Below are 21,933 nucleotides of genomic sequence, written 5' to 3'. Positions count from 1 at the left end.
TTCTTTAAAGGGTTGGATCCGACGCCTCCTGAAGGCTACTATAGGCTCTCCTCCCCAACTCCTACTCAATACGTCCGCGACGTACAGAACGGTAACTTGTCGTCTAAATATCCAAGCTTGGGTATACGGGGAAACCCACCCCCTTGGGCGGATGGACGATAAGGCTGAATTGAGAGGGGGATTAGACTGGTACTAGCAAGTAGTTCATCCCTGAGCGTCTATTCTCCAGGTTAGGAGCGGCGCGAACCAGCGTCTGTTACCCATGTTAGGGGCGGCTGTACACTTTGTCTTGGCATCCTACGAGACGTAAAACAGCTAGGATGCGTTGTTCCACCGACGACGAGCTAGCTGAGCTGTATGGTGAGCCAGATATCCTGACGGTGGCGATGGCCGGCGCATGCACACACATACAGAGAGACATAGAGAGACAAAGAGAGGCATAGAGAGACAGACTGTGACAGAGAGAGACAAAGAGAGGCAGAGTGCATTTGATCAATTTTTAAAATCAATTATAATTGAAGACAGACAACAGCTATTAATGACAAATTACAACAACAACAAACAAATTAATGTTCAGAAAGGATCAACGAGAATCTAACACCATAACTAGTAGGGTACGGACCCCGAAAAGATGTAGATGGCAATGCAAAAGGTATTCAAAGGGAAATTATTCATTTTTATTGAATATGATTACCAACAACAACATTATTTTATGGAATTGTTGAAGAATTATTACTTGGAGGGGTTTGAAGTAGAACTACATCATATTAACTGACTCAAATATACTGAAAAATATCAACAATTTTACAGTTATTTTTTTATAGAAAGATTGTTTTAGATATTGATTCCGCAAGTTGACTAGAAATGGATATTTTCAAAACAGGCGCTTCTTTCGTGCGCGGCACTAAAACGCGGGATCTTTAACCAATTTCACACCAACGCGCACGTGGCCATGGTCGATCATCTTGGTCGCATGGGACACGTTTTCCGACATATTGTTACGCACCAGCACGAGCAGAAGTCTCCGGCGGCAGAACGACGATGCGCTGATCTTGTTCGCATTCTCCAGATCCTACTTTGTCGGAATTACGCCCATAACGTATAGCTTCTCCAGCAGAAACGCACTCTTTTCCGTCCGAAACGGAAATAGTATTTGTTACATAAGCCACCACACCTCATAACATAAGCCAACGGATTTTTTACACAGTTCAAAGACCAACGTGGGTTCCGGTAATCTTGAAATGCCGAGATTTATCCATTCTAAACACGTATGAATACTGATAGGCATCCTCGAAATTACGTCTGGTTAAAATAAAAACGTAGAAACTTTATTACTTTAATTAATTTAACTACTGATTTCTTCGTTTTTGCAAGTCATATGATTTTATTTATTAGTTGAAAAAAAGGTAAACAAGACACCTTTGAGCTAACCCATTTGTTTATACATGTCACCAATTCTTGGGTCCAATTTTCAGGGTCCTGTCAAAAAATGGGAGGGGGGGGGGGTATATATTGAGTTTTTACCTAATATTGAATTAGATAAACCATTGTGAGACTTCAGTAACATATTGTATTTAATTTCAACATTTATATGTATGCTTTACCATCTATAATCCTGTGATTTTTTTTCGTTTTGCGCAAACCGGATTTGCTCGACTGGTATCTGTCAATTTTGATGTTCTAGCTCGGATCGTCGAAGTCGTTTTATACCAAGGCAAGAAAAGGGGGAAAAGGGAAAAGAAAACGATTTCGCAGCGCGAGACCGCGTTTACAATATTCGTTCTTACTGCATTTTTCACAATTTCCATTCCTATCGCTTTTAGCACGGACCGTCGCAAAGACTGACGTGTAGAAATGAAAAATTGTTGATAAATTAATTCAGTTGGGAGAAGCGCGTGGTAAGTCCTTTAGGGAAATAGGTAGGAAACTGCTATCGTGACACCGACCATGCACTCGTCGTATGTTCATGCACTCCTTGCGGCAGCATTTCGGAATGTTATACGCAACATACCGTGTGGAAAGCAGTTGTGAATTACAATATTATACAAAAAAACTCACTTAAAGTCATAACAATGGACGATGCTTTATTTAAGATAGCTTCTTGAAAGCTTTGCGTAAAACCAATAACAACCAGACAATTGTTGCATCAGTTCAAATCATTGAGATTGCTCATATTCTGCGAAGGCTTGTTCTGAAGTATCTATTAAAACATTTTTTGATTTTTGTCATTATCTAGTGTGCTTATGTTTGGTCGCTCGTTTCTCAGCTGCAAACCATCCGCATCCTCTAGTCTATATGCAACGAGCTGCTGCCTCAAACATAGTTAGTGTTTCAATAAAAAGTACGATTAAAAAGTGTGATCCTTAAAACTACCGGAATAGAAATGGCTCATGAAGTGGGAGAACTTGCCAATGAGCTGGCTCGGGCAGTAAAAATCACCATGGATCCAGAAGCTACTCAACAGGCCCGCATGGACGCGTACGTAGCTTGTGAACGGTACGTAGTGATTGAACGATGAGTGTTGGAAGAAACGATTCGGGTAATATGTTGATATTTACTTACAGATTCAAAGATGTATCCCCTTTATGTGCGCAAGCCGGTCTATCGCTGGTGACAGGCAACTATCCGCCGATGGTGCGTCATTTCGGATTGCAGCTTATGGAGCATACGATCAAGTACAATTGGAACAACATTTCGCAACAAGAAAAAATATTCATCAAGGAAAACGCCATGAAACTCCTGAACGCTGGCGTCGGGGAGGCGCAAGATCGAGACCTTGCACACATCAAGGATGGCGTGTCTCGAATTATAGTGGAAATGATTAAACGAGAATGGCCACAGCAGTGGACTACACTACTCGTAGAGCTGAGCGATGCTTGTGCGCAGGGAATCGCTCAAACGGAGCTGGTGCTATTGGTGTTTCTCCGTTTGGTTGAAGATGTGGCCCTCCTGCAGACAATCGAGTCCAATCAACGGCGAAAGGACATCTACCAAGCGTTGACCGTGAACATGTCGGAGATATTCACCTTTTTCCTGCGATTGATTGAATTACACGTCGGGGAATTCCGGAGTGCTACATCTGTTGGTGATAAGCACAAGGCGCTCGGACACAGTCGTGTTGTTCAAGTTGCACTGCAAACGCTAACCGGCTTTGTAGAGTGGGTGTCCATTAATCACATTATGGCCGCAAGTGGTCGATTACTGCAAATACTCTGCATTCTTCTAACGGACGTAGAATTTCAACAACCTGCTGCTGACTGCCTTGGACAGATTGCAAATCGTCGAGGACAACTTAAGGATCGCAAGCCGCTGCTGTTGCTGTTCGAGGATGCGCCTGTGGATCATTACTACCAGGCGGCCACACAAAACGAGCGGCTTGGAACAGAAGCGTACTATCTATTCCTCAAAAAACTGGTCCAAGTGCTGACCGGACTGGCTTCTCAGCTGACGGCGCTTTGGGGTAAAGAGGACTGCCAGCCGATCCGACCACAGTGTCTGGCCACCTTCCTTGGGACAGTGCTGATTTTTACGAGGCATTCCAGCTTTAGCCTAGCCCACCCGGCAGCACTTATTTGGACGAGTTTGTTAAAACACGAGCAAATCTCGAAAGAGCACCTGGTCCTCGAGTACATTCCGAAGGTAATCGAGGTGATCGGCCCAAAAATCATCAAAGTGAACTATCCGATGTCCCGCCCTACGGAAATAACTATGCACCCGCAGACATACGCTAGTCTCGATTACGATGGCGAAGAAGAGTGGCTAGTATTTTTCTTCCGGTGCCGAACGGATTTTTTGGAAATTTTCCGCCAAGCGACCCTAATCTCTCCGCTCGTCACGTTTTCCTACTGCGAACATTGGCTTAGCGCAAGGTTGCAAAAAACTGCCACTACTGAACGCAACACTACGTGCAACGTTTCGGATCCAGTATACCTCGAATGGGATGCTTTGACTAACGTGCTGGATGGCGTGCTATCCCGCATTTTAATGGTCACCGAACGTCCATCGGTGGCCGCTGGCTTGCGCTTGCTCGAGGAATGCTTAAAAGTGGAATCAAATGATCCACTCATCCTATCGGTACTGCTCTCCTGCATCTCTTCATTGTTTGTGTTTCTGAGCATGTCCTCCTGCCAGATTACGGCGGCCAATTGCGTTGCCATGACCGGTGTACAGTTACTGCCACGTGTGTTGGAGAAAATTTTTGCAGCACTTATTTTTCAATCACCAGGCGAAACACGGCATACACGCACGGTGGCAGTAAAAAATTTGAGACGACATGCAGCAGCCCTCATGGTTAAGATTGCTCACAAATATCCTCTGCTATTGCTGCCTATATTTGATCAAATCAATACGAGCGTTAAAAATCTCATTCACCAGCCGGAACGACTTAGCAAAGTTGAGCAAGTCACCCTGCATGAGGCTTTACTGTTGATTTCAAATCATTTTTGCGATTTCGAACGGCAGAGCGGCTTTGTAGCTGAAGTTATTCGAGAAGGAGTATCCATCTGGGGTGGTCTGTTAGTACCGGTGGTTAAAAATGCCCACACGTTCATCGAATACGTCGGTTTGAACAAATCAGCCATTCAACCGTTTACTACCACGATAGAGGATCCTTACAACGTCAATCGGAGACAACTTACGTACGCTCTGAATCTTGTCCTGGGCGTTATTAAGCGTTGCTCCTGGCCGGACGATCCAGATCGCTGCTCACGGGGAGGATTTGTGGTAGCGTTAACCGAGTCTGGCAATCCTATCTGTCGAAATCCGGCCACTTCACACGTGGTGCCATTACTACCCCATATTCTTTCGCTCATGCGCTGCCTCAATGAGCTATGGAAACCAAACGCGCTACAGGCATTCTCTGAATCTTTCCGAGACGCAAATGGAATGCAAGAGCACGAGAAAAAGCAATTACTCGGCGTATCGCCGGTGTTACAGGATCCGCTCGATCCCACGCAAAAGATGCCACCGACGGCGTTCAGTCGCATGCAGACTTTTCTCTCGAACGTTTTCGAACATTGCTATCACATGATGGGATCTGCCGGACCTTCGCTAGGACGCGATCTTTATGCGCTGCCAGGAATTGCGAATGCAATCGTTGGAAGCGTGTTTGCTAGCTTGGAGTACGTGCCCGATTTTCGACTGCGTACCATCGTACGAGTGTTTTTAAAGCCGTTCATCTACACATGTCCACCGGTTTTCCATGAAGCTGTGCTGTTTCCAATATTTGCCCATTTTGTTCCATTTAGTAAGTGTCACGTAGCCAGCTTATTATTATAGAGCTAGCTTACTTATCGTACTCTTCTTATTTTCAGTGTTGACAAGACTGACTGCACGTTGGCATTATATTACGTCTCTGTATGAATCTGGTGAGCTTGGTGAAGATGTTAGCGATACGCAAGAAGTACTGGAAGATATGCTCAACAGGACGCTTACCCGAGAGTATATCGACGTGCTAAAGGTAGCATTAGTCGGGAGCACTGTCGATCCAACGGCAAATTCGACTAATGATGCAAGCATGGCTAGTAGCATGGATCATGATGATCAGAGCATGGATGGCACACCGCAAGCATTGACTCGCGCTGCTCAATCGGCTATGACATCGGAGGTTATAAGTGATTTAGGCGGTAAGCTGTTACGCAACCAATATACCAGCAATCCGATTGTCATGACTGTGTTAAGGTAGGTAAATTATACGCATTCAAAAACGTAATTAGCGGTTCGATATACTGCACTGTTTATAATAATATAATTATTGACGTTTTTAGCGTACTTTCCTGGAATGATAGCAATTCTAGCTTGAAAGCAACACTGCTTAGTGGTCCAATCATAAGATTTCTCGCAGCGGAGCTATTAATCACAGAGGCACTAGCTTCCAACATTATCGTCGCTGTGTTGAAAGCTCTGCAGCTTCATGGACAGCACGAATCCAACCAGGTACGTGCGCGAAACGTTTAGTCTTTAGGTGTGCTCTTTGTTTAAAGGTAGCGAATAACTTTGCACTATCTATGTAACGTTTCAGACATCGCTTATTACGCTTGGTGTGCAGGCATATGAAATACTTCGGCCAAAGTTTCCCAATATTATCGAAGTTTTGCAGCAAATTCCAAACGTGAGCGCGGGAGACATACATAAGTTGGACGAAAAAATATCTTCTAGCAGCACCAAGGGCAACAAAATCGATAAAGCCAAGAAGGATCTGTTCAAGAAGATCACTTCAAACATCATCGGTCGGAACATTGGCCAACACGGTCGAAAAGAGGTGAAAATTTTAAATCTTCCACCGATCATGCCACCACCCAATAATCAGCAGAGAACGAACACATTTAATCTGATTGAAAGCAACCAGGAAACCGGACTGGCACACTTATTTACCAGACGGAGTTAGTAATATGCTATCAAAAATCAATTGTACGCCAAGGTTAGCTAATAATGATAATCCTACTCCATTATGACTTTAAGCAATCCGTCTCATAAGCGACGTTGAAAGGATACGTCTCTGCAAAGACCCACACACACTCCGAATAGCTCGGATATCGAAGCATACACTCAAGATTTGTGAATAGTTTTCAATATGAGTTTGTCATTAAGTTTCGTCTTTTTTATATTTATTAGGCTGCGAAAAGAACCATGGGATTGTGGGTCAGATTGGTCGTTGCTTCGATCTAATTTTCCTCTTAAACGATTGTTACGCTTATGCATTTGTTTTTTTTTTGTATGGATAACCGTTACCGTTTATAGATTCTCTTGTCATTACAGTGATTATCAGTTTAGGATAGCAACTGTAAGCAAATGTATCATAGGTATAAAAATTCCTTACTCCCATGTAAAAATGGAAATTAAATTTCTCTATTGCATCGCAGCTTATTTGTTTTTGAAAAACAATTTCTCTCCTCGAAAATGGTGTAGGATTGTTATTTATGTTTATATGAGGATAAGGTTAAAACACTTGGATCATTATTTGGGAATCGACACACAAACAATCCAGAAAATTATTCAACATCATCATCATTAAAGTTGATGTTGGTGAGGTAAAAATTGCCAGAATTTCACAATTGTGTTTTTAAAATGCAAATTGCATTTTCTTTTCAAAATATAGGCGATGTATCATTTTCAATTGTAATTTTTCAAGGAATATCTGTCGGCTCAGAAACAAATGTGCATAATTGCATAAAACAGACAAATAAGGTTCACTTTTCCTAATACACTAATGTACGCGCGAAAGTGTAAACGATAAGAACAAATTGAAGAAGCGAATCGATACTGCTATGTAATATTTATACGATTACATGATGCGTGCATCGCGTCGAACGACCGGGAATATAGAAATATAAGATACACTTACTGTAAATGTAACGATGCGCGTTTTATTTCATGCTAAGTTCAACGAGTATGAATTTTCTTCCGTATATTCTAATCAATCTAAGAGAAGGATGTTTTAACGGATGGTTTAAAATCCAGATGGTAAACATTAACCTTTCTTATAGTTAACAGGCACTTTCTGCTCTTCGATTTCAACGTCTTTTAAATTCCTTCTTTGCTTTTGATATTATTTTTAACATATTGTAGAACCTGATGGATTGCATCCTTGCCACCAATTCCGCCGACATACTGGAGGGCCAGATAATAACCATCATTTTCCCGTTTGATGCTTAACGCACCTTTTAAATATGGGTCGCATACTTTCACACCCGTGTCCTTCCTACCAATTTTATCCATATCATCTTCAAGTTTCGGTCTTTTCTCTTTTCTGCCCATTTCTGAATACTCATCTTTTTTGGCATCTTCTTGTGCAGTACATTTCATTTGTTCGGCCCGTCGTTTTCTGCGCTGGTGCGACAACGTATTCTGTTGTGCAGTTATCTCGCAGATTATTTCGTCGGTTTTAGCACAGCCATCTACGACGCGTACAACAATGGATATGGATTGCAACATTTTTGCCAAGAGTTGCCAGACAGTTTGAATTGAGTGCATTTCGTCAGTGGCTAAAATTTTGCAAGATGCAGGCTTTCCAACTATCTTTTTCCTTCCAGGTGAACCATTGCCAGACTTCACCGTTTGGCTGTTGGGTACAAGGGATAGCAAGATTGTCGTATCGAAGCTCCACGCTACTGCCCACCGGGTTGTATTACCTTGACAAAACCTGTTCGCTGTAATGTTGAATATGCCAGCATTTTTGAGAATTCGCAAAATTTCTTCATAACTACTTTTATGCCCGATCATTGTGGTATAAACTGCAATGCGATCCTTCAAAAAAAGACTCTCTTGCATGATTTGATTGATAAACTGCACCTCGCCTCCCTCTGTGCATAGTTCTTCGAAGGATCCGGTACTGGCGTTAGATGGTTCGCGTCGTTTGCCGGTACGATTCATCGGATCCCGACATACGGAGGCACTATCGAAAAATGGTGGATTACACATGCAAAAATCAAACTTTTGATTTGGATACTCTTCTAAGACGTCCAAAAGAATCGTTTTTCCTTCTGGCGCTTGTGGTCGAACGTCAATACAAGCTTGCAACTCATTGCGAATCACATTGTCCTTTGCGATCTGTAGACTGTCTTCCGCTTTTTCAATGGCAACCATGTGCCAGTGCTTATTCGACTGTACCACAGCCAGAAGTGGATAGATGCAGGAAGCCCCACAACCTATATCAATCCCGTGAATGGTCTCTTTTTTTGCCCAGTGAGCGATCGAACCAATATCCTCTAGCCAATGGATGTAGTTTAACCGCAGAGGTAATGTCGGTACCAACTTTTCAGGCGGGAGTTCTATCTTTAAATGAAAATCTCGTAGTAGCAAACATTTCGACAAAAGTTGCACGGCTTGGCGATTTCTATAATCCAGCTTCACTTTGCCAGTCAAATCCTACAATTTTAAATAGTTTCGCGATTATAACATGCTGTACATACACTACACGATGATGAGCATTGAAAAGCACTCACCACGTTAGCCACTTCTTTTAATTCTGGAAAAAGTTTCACAAGCTCCTGAAAGTTGGGCTTATGTCGATACCGATTTCTAGGGTGCATAAATTCGTTAACCGCCATATCCGAGGCCGTCTTCTGGGAGATTCAATCGTTGCATTAGGAACTTTCGCGGCATTTAAGCTAACAGCGCTGTGAATTTGTTTATGTTTTGGTTAATGTCAGAACGGCATATCGCATCATTCGAAGCAGATTCGAGCAGTCATAACGAACGTAGATGGGATTGTCACACAAAATTCAACGACATTTTCTGTAAGAGGTATTCAAATGGGCTAAAATATAAGGAAACGCGTACAAGTAAGGGAGAAAACACAAACAATTTCGAAAGAAAAAGGAATTTTTGTTCGTTTTGCGCATGTGGCAATAAATTTTGAACAACTTTTAAACGTGGTCTAAAACATGGTCTAAAACTGCTATCTATGAAGTTATGTTTTCCTACACTTCTCCCAGCATACGAACGGAATCCTTTTGTCATTGTGTCATCAACGCAAATAAAATAAATACAAATAAGAAACGCGTTGCGGGCACCGATTTACGCACCATTATACCACGCGCTTTTCTGTCGGATGCGGTATCGCGATTTTCCGCAGCAGCTCATCGGGTGGCGTGTACCTTAATTTTGAATTTAATTTATGCAAATGTGTTTTAACGTCCCTCACACGGCTACGTTCGACGGAAGCAGATCGTGAAATCAGTTCCATACCGCGTGGGTTTGTTTTTAAGTGCAATTTTAATGTACCGCAACTTGCGATAGTTGGTTTGAGTCGGATATTGCATGGGTCTTGTGGTGTTTGAATGTATGTTCAGAGTGTTTCCAGAAGTGTTGTGTGAATCCCATCGTGAAACGGTTTGCTACGGGTGAGGCAAGCCATTTATTCCAACGCAGTAGCACCTTAAAACGTCAACGCGCATTGGAGTAAAAGTACCGTACCGTAGCGTACAATTGTCGCTCGCTTGCGTAGCAAAGTGCCATCTTTCGTGAATCGTTATATAAGTGCACACATTCAACGGGCGCACATGTCCCGTACGCGCCACCCACCGACAACACAGTGATTGCAATAAAGCGTGCAGAACAACGCGAAAGCTGTTCCGATAATCATCCCTTTCCGCGCCGTCGATTCTAATCAGCGTGTGCGACGAGCCCAGTGGGAGAGTTTCGCTTTCTTTGCACCGTTACCGTTTACCCCGTTGTTCGGTGGTAGAAAGTCCGGCGTAAACAAAACGAGAGTCTGACGCAATCGGCTGCGCGTAGTTTGTCCGTGTCCGTGTTCTGTGGCTGTGTTCGACGGTGTTGTGCATTGCAAACGACACAAAAGCAACAACAGTGGCCGCCAGTTCGACACCCATCACCATGTACGCGATGAAACCGATTCCGGTGCAGCAGCTACCATCGCAGCTGCAGCAACAGCAGGCCCCACAGCGGCAACCAAAGACGACCAGAATCACGGATGACTATGAAATTTCCAACACCGTCCTTGGGCTCGGCATCAACGGCAAGGTGGTGCAATGTACGGGCAGGGAGTCGGGCCAAAAGTACGCCCTCAAGGTAAGTCACTGCCAGGTGAGGCGCGAACAACGGGCAACAAATCGCCTTCCCTTAGCATGCTTGTTGACGATAAACATAGCTCGGAGCAAAATATGTGCTCGCTGTCACCGAAGAAACCCCGGACACAAAAAGACCCTTCCGGAGGTGTAGCATCACGCGTGTTGCCGACCCGAGTATATCAACGCAAACCGCACATGAACCTTCGCAGTTCCATGATCTTGCCCTTCTTCTCCCATGTGTGCTGTCGCGTATGCGTTTGGAGATCATCCGAGGCTTACAGGCAGAAAAAAAATAAAAGAATCTGCGGTTTTCAGCGTGACGCGTATATGGTCGTACGCATTGCCATCACATCTCGGATGATCTTGCAGCCGGGGTTGGAAGGAGATGTTCATTGTCCAAGGCAACAGCTTGTTTCCCACGTTGTACTTTTTTGTATTGTTGCCTTCTGTTCGCTTGCGCTACAGCAACAGCAGCAACGTGGCCTCGTCGTGACTAGGAGAGCTGTGTAATTTTGGTTTATTTTTTTCACAACCACTGATACGATCCCACGCAATATGGTTAGCAGCTGTGTCGTGCTGTTATCCGAAAGATAATGCTTTTTGCCGTTGTGTGAGCTAGCTTTCCGTCAACAAATCTGATCAATTTCTGTACACCACCTCGCTGTGATAGTAACATGCAGTTCAAGCATTTTTGAGAAATCGATAATGGTGCGACTAATAACGTATGAATGTTTGGTTTTTTTATTGACCAAGTGTTCAATTTGTATGGATTCAAAGCAAGACTGTTTTAGGGGATCAAATGTTATCCATTGCTCATAAGTAAATTCATGAGCCATATGCTTATCAATATTGAGTTTAGGCAAAAAACTAAGAGTCTGTCCCAATCATAAAATAACGTTGTATGTTTCGCGAGGAATAATACAACCAAAATCGTTTGGTTGATAAACCTTTCCTAGTCACCAGTGCGTTGGATGCTATTTTTAATCACAAAGTCACAAACCTACCTTCCATGGCTTCCGTGGTGCAGTCTGGGCATTCATTTGATGGCTGCACGTTGTTCCATTAGCCCGTTCCATTAGTAATTATCCCTTTAATCTATTTCCGTCCGGAAACTGGTAAGGTTTCTTAAGTTGCTCAACACAGCCCGCGGCTACGGTGGCACAACATCGCAAGCTTGACGAAACAAATCCCGATCGATGCTGGTGGTCATTCGATTTATTCGTCAATTACGGGTAAACCAACACGATGTATCCGGCTGCGGCTCTGGTAGTCTCACTCCCAAAGGTCCTCATGTAAAGCAAGATTTATTCAGGTCACAAGCTGCCTTCATTAAGAGCAATGTTGGGCGTTGTAACAGTTCCTTCATCGTGCCGTCAAAGATTAAATCATCACCCCTGGCATTCACCGTGTCGGGGTTAATTGGGAAACATCCCAAGTGGGAAGCGTTTCCACGTGTCCTGGGCTTAAATCGTCTCAATCGTGGCGTATTGCAAGCAAATTGCTTCCAATTCGTTGCCTTCAATGCGCGATCGCGATTCATAATTGGCGTGACTGAGGCAATACGTGCGTTACCGTCATCTGACTTTGACCCCCGCACGAATTCGATCGCTTGCAACTTGGCTAACCACGTGCGCCAGGGTTCTCGTCTATGTCTAGCTAGATGTTGTCTTTCGGCCATCACGGGGTAACAATTATACGCACGCGACTAATTCAGGCAGGTGTAGGCCATTCTATCAAGAGTGATGGGTTCGCTTTACCCCTTTGCTTCGACAAATAATGCTCGAATGCATCATCCTGTTGCATCTCATCTCATCTCATCGACACCGAGTGCCGAAGGTGACACAATTGTTGCACCTCGATCGATCGTTCAAGCGCGTAATCAAGCGCCCACCCATGGTCTGGTAATGCTTGTGCGTCCCAAGGCGCTATCCATTGCGTGTATGCGTTCGATCGTTATGCAAACGTCATTCGCCACCTAGAAGACATGGCACCAGCGAAACGGTTATACGCGACACCTTCTTATCTGTAGCACCGGGTGGTTACGCGCCTTGTGGAGTTTCAGGCTCTCTCTTCTCTCTCTCTCTCTCTCTCTCTCTCTCTCTCTTTCTCTATTTCATTTCATCACAAACAACCCCGTCCGTGATACGGTTCGTTCGTGTTTTCCCTCGTATCAGTTGATGATATAAAAATGGTGCGATAAATCATAGCAAAATTAGTACTGCGGGCGCGAGAAAGAAAGCGCCCGAGTGACGGGGAAAAAAGACTAGACCGCCAGTGTGGAGAAACTGGTCCTTATCATTCACCACCGGTGTGGTGGGTCACTCGAACACCCGTGCGGCAGTTAATAACCGTCGGTGGAATTATGTTTCCCAATCGCTTCCCCGCTTGGCGGCAGATTTATGTGGCAGCGACCTGCCAACGGGTAGACTTTGAGTGGATAATTAACTCGTCTGTCGGAGATGCAGTCGCGTGATCAGTGCAAGGACCACTTCGCTTGAATGAGCCATTTTAAAACTCTATTTTTTTGCGCATTTTTGCGGCACTTGCTAACGCTTTGAATGGCTCTAATCTATGCGAATATATGAGCGAAATGGAAGCCAATTCAAATTAATTTAGATATTCTCATCTTAGTACCTCAGGGCAGAGGAAATTTAGGTTATACATCTGCATCATGTGCATCTACTTTGCTTGTTTTTCCCTTTTTCATTGAATTGGCATTTCCATTATACTGTACTTAAGCAAAACTTTTCAACCCACGTGCGCCTTGTGGAGATTGTTGCAAGCGCTTTTAGAAAATCGCTCGTAATGCGATTCGTTTTCTTTACCCCAAACGAATCTCTTTGAACAAGATGGAGATCGAATTGCACCCGTTAAAGCAACCACCTCGTCACATGCAATTGTAGGACGCCGTCATTAACACGTATTAGATTGTGTGGCGGTCTGTGCGAATCGAAACGATGCTAAATGACACGCGTTGGTGACAATTTTCTTCCTCTCGTTGCGCTAATAGTTTGGTCGATTTTCATTTCCTGCTCATTACTTTATCTTGTACTGAAACGGGAAGCTGAAATTCAGTTCCGCCTCGAGCCGCTGACGTCAGGATGATGTTTGCGTGGGAATTCGAGAGTGCAGCTCTGTCGCTAAACCAGGGTAAATGAGCATCGTACCGGATCGAATGGCTTTCCGGATGCGGGTTCAATATGTTGAACCGTACCTCGGAAATCAATTCTCCAAACCGCATTGGATGCAATTATCGCACTGCCTGCAAGGATAAGCACCAGGATCTGTCGGGTGTATCGGTCTCTAATCTCGATTATGATTCGCTCTCATCTCATTCCACAGGTACTGCACGACAATGCCAAGGCCAGACGCGAGGTGGAGCTGCATTGGCGGGCGAGCGGTTGCCGGAACATTGTAAATATCATCGACGTGTACGAGAATAGCTACAGCGGCAATCGGTGCCTGCTCGTCGTTATGGAATGGTAATATAATATTAGAAAAACCTCTCCTCCCTGCATGGTAGCCAACAACGCCTTGGATGAATTTTCGAACCTTCTGGCTCCTATCGCGTTGTAATTGTTTCTCACTCCCACCTGGGCGTTTGACGTTGAGAAATCGTTGAAATGAAACTGGAATAATTAGTAGCGAGTAACGCTTCCTTTTGGGGTGGTGAATTTCGTCATCAATTTTCCCACCCCGCTTTAAATGCGTGAACCAGCCCCGAAAGGATCACAGCCGGATCGGGCGATAGCGGCCTCATTTCAGGAATTCCATGTTTATATTTGCTTCCACATTCAGTACGGCTTAATCATCAACCGTAAATGATGCGGTTATGCAGCTATTCACTTATTCTCGCATTTAATTTTCACCGTTCGGTATTGTGTAGAGGGTTTTGCAATGTTCGAAAATGCGAGAATCGGAGAGGTTTGATTTGCAGGGTTTTTTTTTAAATTCGATTTTTATTCCCTACCTCGTTTCAGCATGGAGGGAGGAGAATTGTTCCAGCGAATCCAGGAGCGACAGGATGGCCCGTTCACAGAAAGAGGTAATTCATAGTGGATAGGCATCCAGTGGAGATCCCCACATTACAGGGAAATGCATGAACAATTGAACATTTGGACCTTTTTTTCTATATCAAGCTAGAATGGGAGCTAAAATGCTAAATGTTCGTAGTTTTTTAATCCGATTGCTAACACTATCGATTTGTCTCATGGGAAATTGAAACTTGGAATACCGGCCGAAGTATTGATTAAAAATGAAATCTTCTCTATGGCTGCTCGGTACAATAATTATATTTAATGCGCATGGTGAAGGGACCGGGCACAGTGGGAAGCTTTATGTGCAATAACCATATCCGTCGTTTTGTTGTGTTGCCAAATTACCACTGTTAGTGCATTCAATATCCATGCAATAGTTATCAACAATTCTGTGTGTATTTCTAACCCTTTATGCTTGGATGACGGCACCATATGTCTGGCGTTCAACACTGCCATGTTTGTGGGGCAAAGTCTATCTATCAATGGGAAGAACGCTACATTACATACCAATCCATCATCATGCCGTCTGTTTCGTTATGCTCTTCGCGGGCATCAGTTGAATTCCACTGTCTTGTTACCCGTTGTGAATAAGCGCATGATTCATGGCGATAGTTTGTTTAACGTTCTCTTAGTCATCCGGATGTACCGTAATAATGTTGTGCCGGGCTAAGTGCATTTATACTTCGCCACCATCTTGCCAGTGATGACATTCAAATTTTAATGCCGAAGATACAAACTTTTGCTGAGCATTAAATTAAATTTCATTAAATTTTGGCTATTCGTTGGGACTGAAACTGCGTCATACGTGTGCTCGTGTTGTTATTTATTTAAGCTCTTATTGTTATACACTCTCATCTGTTGGCATCGATCTTGCCGCGCGTGACTTTCTGTTAGACAATCGCTACGTTTTCCTTACGCATTATTTATTCATTGTTTCAAACACATTATTTTGCATTTCTCTTGTTCTTTTCCATCTCAACATATCTTCTCTATTTCTCGTTTTCTTCCTCACTATCTCGCTCTCTCTCTCTCTCTCTCTCTCTCTCTCTCTCTCTCTCTCTCTCTCTCTCTTACCTTCGTGTGCTTCCCTGTCTGCCGTCTCTCCTGGTGTTTTCTTGCTTCCTGCGAAACCATCCACTATCCTTTCCATTCGTTTTCCTTCCGTTTAGAGGCGGCCCACGTCATGCATGAAATCTGTGTCGCTGTCAAATTCTTGCACGATTCCAACATCGCACACCGTGATCTCAAGCCGGAAAATCTGCTCTACACATCGCCCCATTCGAACGCCATACTAAAACTGACAGATTTTGGCTTCTCGAAGGAAACGTTCACCAAGGACACGTTGCAGACACCCTGCTACACGCCGTACTACGTCGCACCAGAGGTCCTTGGGCCGGAGAATTACGATAAGAGCTGTGATATATGGTCCCTGGGTGTGATTATGTACATTCTGTGAGTAGAGCAAATGTGTTGATTGCCGCACGCGCGTGGGTACCACGTGTTAGCAAACGTAGCGGAATGCTAAAGCGGAAACGATTGCTTCTTTTCCGAATGCAGGTTATGTGGGTTCCCACCGTTCTACAGCAACCACGGGCTTGCCATCTCGCCAGGCATGAAAGCCCGCATTCGTACCGGGCAGTATGATTTCCCCAACCCGGAATGGAAAAACGTTAGCCAGGCGGCAAAGGATCTAATCAAGGGCATGCTCAACGTCGAGCCGGAAAAGCGACTTACCATCGAGCAAGTAATGATGAACCCTTGGATTCGGGTAAGCGATAAATACCGGTCATGGAAAGCACGTAATAAATCAATAAAAAATGTGCTTTCCTTCGTTCGATTCTGTTCCAGCGTTACACGGAGGTGCCTCAAACGCCGCTGCACACTGGGCGCATGTTGAAGGAGGGCGAGGAAATCTGGCCCGAAGTGCAGGAAGAAATGACACGATCGCTAGCCAATATGCGAGTTGATTATGAGGTAATTGTATAGCTAATGCTTACCAGTGTTTGCTATAAATCGTTTAATCCCTTTCAACGGTATTGTTGCAGATGCACATCAAGAATCTGGATAGCTCGAACAACGCACTGCTGAACAAGCGAAGAAAGCGCGGAGAAGAAAAGGCTAGTACGAAACAGTAAAATGCGATGGCTTGTCGAACCATACGTGATTAGCAGGCGTATGATGAGCGCGTATTTTAAGCAACAACAAAACGGAAAAAAAGTTAATCCCTTTCTCTACTACGCGACAAATCAACATCACGGATCACGCATTTCTTTGTTACCACCCAACATAGGTACGTAGTGGTGAAACGACTAAGTTTTAATCTATTTTTGAAGGATGAGTCATGTGCAAAAACATGAGTTTTAATTAAAAATTGTCGCAGTATTTAATAAATAACGCATTTTAACTGTAAAATGATACGGTGCACCACCATCACGCGAGGTGTTGTGGATAGGGTTTTATGTTCTAAAAAGTCTAGAAAACGATCGTAGATGTAAGCTTGCTGATAGACAAAGAGTGCGGACAATTAATGGCCTAGAAGTTAATGAAACGCATCACATATATAATATTTACAACTGGTGCTGCTGTTGCTGCCGCCCGCTTCTTGTTTATATTGCAAATGGAGGAAATCGTTACGATCGCGCTCTGGCGCATAATCTTTTATGTCGACTTTAGGACGAACGACCGTGTGTAGTGCGTTGCAAGCCGTTACATGGTCAAACACGGACACCAGTAGTATAGTAGCAAAAGTGAAGCAGATCTATGGGATACGCAGTCGATGTTGGTATGTGGTATCATTACTTATCCTTAGCGACTGACTGTCTGTAAGCGAGCAGAACGAAAAACTAAGCCTATGTACTAAAAACACAACGCATAACGAATCAGAACAATAACCACATTGCAACGGCATACAAATGCTGGCTTGAGCTTGTTCCCGTTTTCGAAACAACGAAAGAGAAGCAAATTAATCTGTGTAATTCTCTGATCACAATTTTATATAGCGTGGTTGAGCTCCCAACGTTTTACTGCTTGATAAGCTCATTAATAAACAAATTTATATCCATCCAGAGTTGTGAGAACAGTTTGGCTTTGGTAGCGAAACCAGAAACAGTGAAGGTGGAATTAAAAGACTTGAACAAATGTGTTGACTATACAGTAAGGGATGAAAGGATGCGCTACTAGCAAAAGTAAATATTAATCGAGCACATAAAGATGCTTTGGTGCAAAAGTGCAGCGTCTATGCTTGACATCCTTTGGATGTATATGAACCATAATTATGCATTTTTCTCTCTCTCTCTCTCTCTCTACACAATCTATAAAAAATGTTACCAATTTATTCTCGCTCGGAGATTCCCGCTAAGACCTATAAGCAAAGGTACATGTGCTGTGGTTTGTTCAAAGTGTTTGTTCTTCGGTCTAGATCTCTCACAATCGCTATTTATTTCCACTATTCACGTTTGCAAACATTCCGTGTTCCGATGTCATTGATTACCTCAACTAAACCTCAATCCACCAAACAATCCACTCGGATAGGCCAACGAGGCATGTGTAGGTAGTGGAGACGTGTTAATATGCTGTGCGAGACGGCATAGAATGTGTAATTTTACTTTCTGTGTGGTGTTTTCATTGTAGCTCAAGACATATTTCCCAGAGATTGGTAAAGCTAGCCAAGAACACATAAATAAATGTACCATAGGTTTAAGCTTCCCCCCAGAATCCTGCAACCGGCCATGTGTGAAGAAACAAAGCAAGCCACCCTCTGCACATTCTTACCGGATAATACTACTGCTTACCGAAATCGAGTGCTGTAATTTCTCCAATCTTCCCTTGGTGTTCCAATGCCGCTCCTCGAAACGAAAGGTTGTTCAGTAGGGTAATACTTCGAGGTAAATGACAAAAATGAAGCTATGGACATCGTTGCGCCAAAAAATATTTATCCTTGACGAGGGAATTTAAAAATAAATGGTTGATTGTTTAACATTGCGATTTTCAACAATGTCGACAGCATAATCTATTGCGAGAGGCTTAATTATGAATTTTGACCGAGAGTATTGATTATGATTCTTTGTGGAAAAATGGCAACAAAAAATAATAAAACGTGATGCAGCGGAAGACAACGAAACCCTAGTGTTTTTTGCAGTGTTGTAGTTGTAGATTATTAAAAAAAGAAGATTATTCGGTTTTCCTATGTTCGTATTTTTATTATTCGTCAATAAAAATATAATATATATTTGTTTATACATATATGTACAGCCTTCCTATGCAGAGGTTTCCCTTGCAGCACTTGATGAAGCAATCGTGTGTGTGCATGTAAGAGCCTTCGAACCATTCGGCAGCTTGATTAGTTTCACGATTCGTCGTGTTTGAGTAGGTTACGAGCTTTTACCATCCATTGCATGTTGGCTATTATCTGTGCAATATTTTTCACTGTAACTTCATGTTGATATAGTCGTTCCAAGCTTTCCCTTGCCTTCTTCTAAGCAACGAGAGCATCCGCTTCCGTTTTCTTCGGGGGAACTTTTAGTTGAGTTCAATTGACTCCTCTCGTTAGCTTCAGATCTCTTAAAGAGAAAATTGTTTTGCGATTGAACATGAAACGGAAAATTATATGCTGGAACAACATCGTAAACACACTAATAAAAATGAAGTAAAACTGAATAAAGTTTCGCATATTCAACATCGATGGTTCTCTTAATTGCCATACCTAGCATTACATTAAAATTGTTTTGTTTTCTAACTGAGTAAACTTTCCCCTTTCTAGATATTAAACCAAAGCGAAAAGGAAACAACGAGTATAAAGACACACACATCACCGAACAAACGGTTCTGGATAATGTTTCTTTAGCTATAGTTTGCGCCAAATGTGTCGCTTCATTATAAATTCTAATACAATCTTCTCCTACTCCAGCACCATCCTAAAGTCGGTCTCTGCCGAGGCTACGCTCCGAAAAGCTCTTTCATAAGAGCTTTGTCAACAATCACTAATCTACCCTCTACCTTGCACGCACCAAGCAGGGTACGCCATATCGGTATTCGTAATCATCAGTATTTGCTAATCATTGCAGTAACACCGGCACCTTCTTAACGGGGCCCAAGGGAAACGGGATACAACTCTGGTGCATTTTCCATTCTACATTCCCGTGCGCATTGCTTGATGCATTAGCCCTTTCGCAATCATATTTCCAGCCAGAAACGGAGACGCAAGGGTGCCTAGAAATATATCAGCTTTGCATCCGACGGACACTGCTCCATGGGACAGTAGGGACACTTCAATCTGAAAGTATTGTTCATTCTGGAGACGTTAGAATGAGCCGACGACCAAATCACCCAGGGGTGAAAAATCGAGAGGAAAGCAACAATATTTATTAAACAGGATAGGAGGAGGTAGGGGTCACGGGTTGATAAGTCACGCCCATCGATGCCGTCATGGGTGTCATCGTCGTCCGCGATTGATAGAAAGAGAATGAAAAAAAAACGTAAAGTAGAACGAGATCGTGTCAGATGGCGCTATGGGCAGTAGGATTGGGAATGAATATTGAAGCATATGGTAGTGAGTGCAAGCGGCCATTGCTCAACGCACAACTGGAAAAAGAGGAAAAGGCTCCCGAGGTAACTGTAAATCATACTTACATGGGACCATTGCTTAGTTTGTTAAGGGCATCTCGAGATATAACGTGCCCACAGAGCAGCTTCATTGGTGGGTTTTCATCCGAGCTTTGCTGCCGTAGAATGGGACAGGCAAAAATGGAGTGGAAACGGTTCTCTGGTTCGAGATCGATTTCAATCTGAAAGAGTAATAAAACATTAAAAAAAACAGTGTTGTGGTCACGAAAGACCACGTCAATAAGAAGCATAGGCGCACTTACTGGTAGCTCATCACGACCGTTCCAGATGCCCGTAACCTGACGGGACATCATCACCTGCTTCAAATTGAGCAGTGCGGGCAGCGCCGTGCAACCGGCATTCACAATCACGGATAATGGAGAGTCCTTATTAATCCCAAGCAGTTGGCAGGCGTCCTTTAAGAAAACGTCTGCCGTTTCGATCCACATCTCGGGCGCCGTGAGGTATTTGTACGGCGAATTATGCACCCCGATAGGCAAATAGATCAGCGTGCCCATCAGTATCTGTATGTCTTTCTCGAAACGCCGCACGAATTTAGCAAAGTTGGTACGCGCGTACGTGATAGCTTCGGTTTGTGCTTGCACGCCCCCATTCAGTATCTGCATAAACGCAAGTCGATGCAGCTTGAATTCGAGAGTGCTGTTGCGAGAGTCCAGCTCGGCCGAGTACCGTGTGGCCCAGTCCAGCGCCGGAGCTAGATTGCCGGTATGTATTGCCTCCCAGATGCGATGTAGCTCGGCATATGGTTCGGGCACAATGTCCTCAGCGGGCAGTCCAGATTCTTTGATCAGCGCATCAGCCACATCGTCCATACCTTGGCGGTAGAAGTGCTGGGCCATAATCTTGTTCAGTAGCATCACGTTCCGCTCCGTTTGGAACACATCCGTACGAGAGGTGGCCGTAAAGTCGGGTACAAAGTTGCGATCGATTGCTTTGCCCACTTTGCTCACGGTACCGTGTAGATCCCGATGTTCGGTTGTAAGACGGTGCAGTTTATCTTTCGTTTTCGTTAGGGCCTCATTTAACACCTGCACCTGCCCGGTGGTGACTTTACTATCCGGATTGCCTACAAAAAACATATTTAAGGTCACAAAAAAATCGCGCAAGTACAAACCATCGATAGCAGCGCTTCGACGATTGGTTCTTACCTTCAGCGATGGTCGAACGAAGCTTCTCGACGTGAGAAATAACATCTCCAATTATGCGTTGCGAGTGATCGTTAATAGCGGAAAATTTGTTGATAACTTTCTCCACCTCCTTCTCAACGGCGGCGCACGATTCCATGTTGTTAAAATGAGCAACTACCAATTGGAGAACAACGTCCAGCGCGATACTTAATTTAACTCAGAAGTCACACAATTGTGAAGAGGAATATGTAATTCTTCGCGGATGGGAAGTCCTTTTGCGCTGGCCGTTTTATTGGCAACAGCAAAACGCGTGTCGATTGAGGGACGAACAGGCAGCTCAAAAACCAAACCGTCTTGCACTTACGCTAGAGATTTCACCTTCGTGTCGCTCACTCATGGGTGATATTTATGCTTTCTTTGCAATGATTCGCTACCTCCTCGACGTACACATTACTGTAGCAGACAACAAAGAAAGCTGCAACGAGATTCTCTGCTGCGTGCTTGAATGCGGCGGCGCCTCTATGACGGGCGGTCTAACAATCAAACACGTAAATATGAGCCTTGCATATCAACGTTTCGCTTTTACCCGTTTACCTTTTGGCCCAATTTTTAAGTTGC

At 43.8% G+C, this 21,933-nt stretch overlaps 4 protein-coding genes across 4 annotated transcripts; 2 read left to right on the top strand and 2 right to left on the bottom strand.

Moving 5' to 3' along the window:
- Positions 1-320: 320 nt before the first annotated feature.
- LOC128729424 (exportin-5) lies at positions 321-6,463 on the top strand. The gene is made up of 6 exons (XM_053823035.1): positions 321-360; positions 2,382-2,496; positions 2,565-5,245; positions 5,313-5,679; positions 5,766-5,934; positions 6,020-6,463. Exons 1-6 carry the CDS (start codon positions 321-323, stop codon positions 6,383-6,385), a joined length of 3,738 nt encoding a protein of 1,245 aa, XP_053679010.1. The 3' UTR covers positions 6,386-6,463.
- Positions 6,464-7,521: 1,058 nt separating this feature from the next.
- Positions 7,522-9,047, bottom strand: LOC128729408 (U6 small nuclear RNA (adenine-(43)-N(6))-methyltransferase). The gene is made up of 2 exons (XM_053823034.1): positions 8,943-9,047; positions 7,522-8,865 (listed from the first exon to the last, which is right to left on the bottom strand). Exons 1-2 carry the CDS (start codon positions 9,045-9,047, stop codon positions 7,522-7,524), a joined length of 1,449 nt encoding a protein of 482 aa, XP_053679009.1.
- A 1,288-nt stretch (positions 9,048-10,335) lies between these two features.
- LOC128731567 (MAP kinase-activated protein kinase 2) lies at positions 10,336-16,864 on the top strand. Its single transcript, XM_053824697.1, has 7 exons — positions 10,336-10,530; positions 13,872-14,011; positions 14,510-14,574; positions 15,736-16,018; positions 16,124-16,334; positions 16,415-16,540; positions 16,612-16,864. Exons 1-7 carry the CDS (start codon positions 10,336-10,338, stop codon positions 16,699-16,701), a joined length of 1,110 nt encoding a protein of 369 aa, XP_053680672.1. The 3' UTR covers positions 16,702-16,864.
- Positions 16,865-18,768: 1,904 nt separating this feature from the next.
- Positions 18,769-21,472, bottom strand: LOC128731412 (E3 ubiquitin-protein ligase RMND5A). Its single transcript, XM_053824533.1, has 4 exons — positions 21,337-21,472; positions 20,431-21,254; positions 20,195-20,349; positions 18,769-19,856 (listed from the first exon to the last, which is right to left on the bottom strand). The coding sequence occupies exons 1-4, from the start codon at positions 21,470-21,472 to the stop codon at positions 19,775-19,777; spliced, it is 1,197 nt and encodes a 398-aa protein (XP_053680508.1). The 3' UTR covers positions 18,769-19,774.
- Positions 21,473-21,933: the final 461 nt, after the last annotated feature.

The sequence above is a fragment of the Anopheles nili genome, chromosome 2, assembly GCF_943737925.1.
Source record: "Anopheles nili chromosome 2, idAnoNiliSN_F5_01, whole genome shotgun sequence".
In the NCBI taxonomy this organism is placed as follows: domain Eukaryota; kingdom Metazoa; phylum Arthropoda; class Insecta; order Diptera; family Culicidae; genus Anopheles; species Anopheles nili.
Note: the sequence above shows the minus strand (reverse complement) of the source record. Positions and strands in the feature narration are given on the sequence as shown.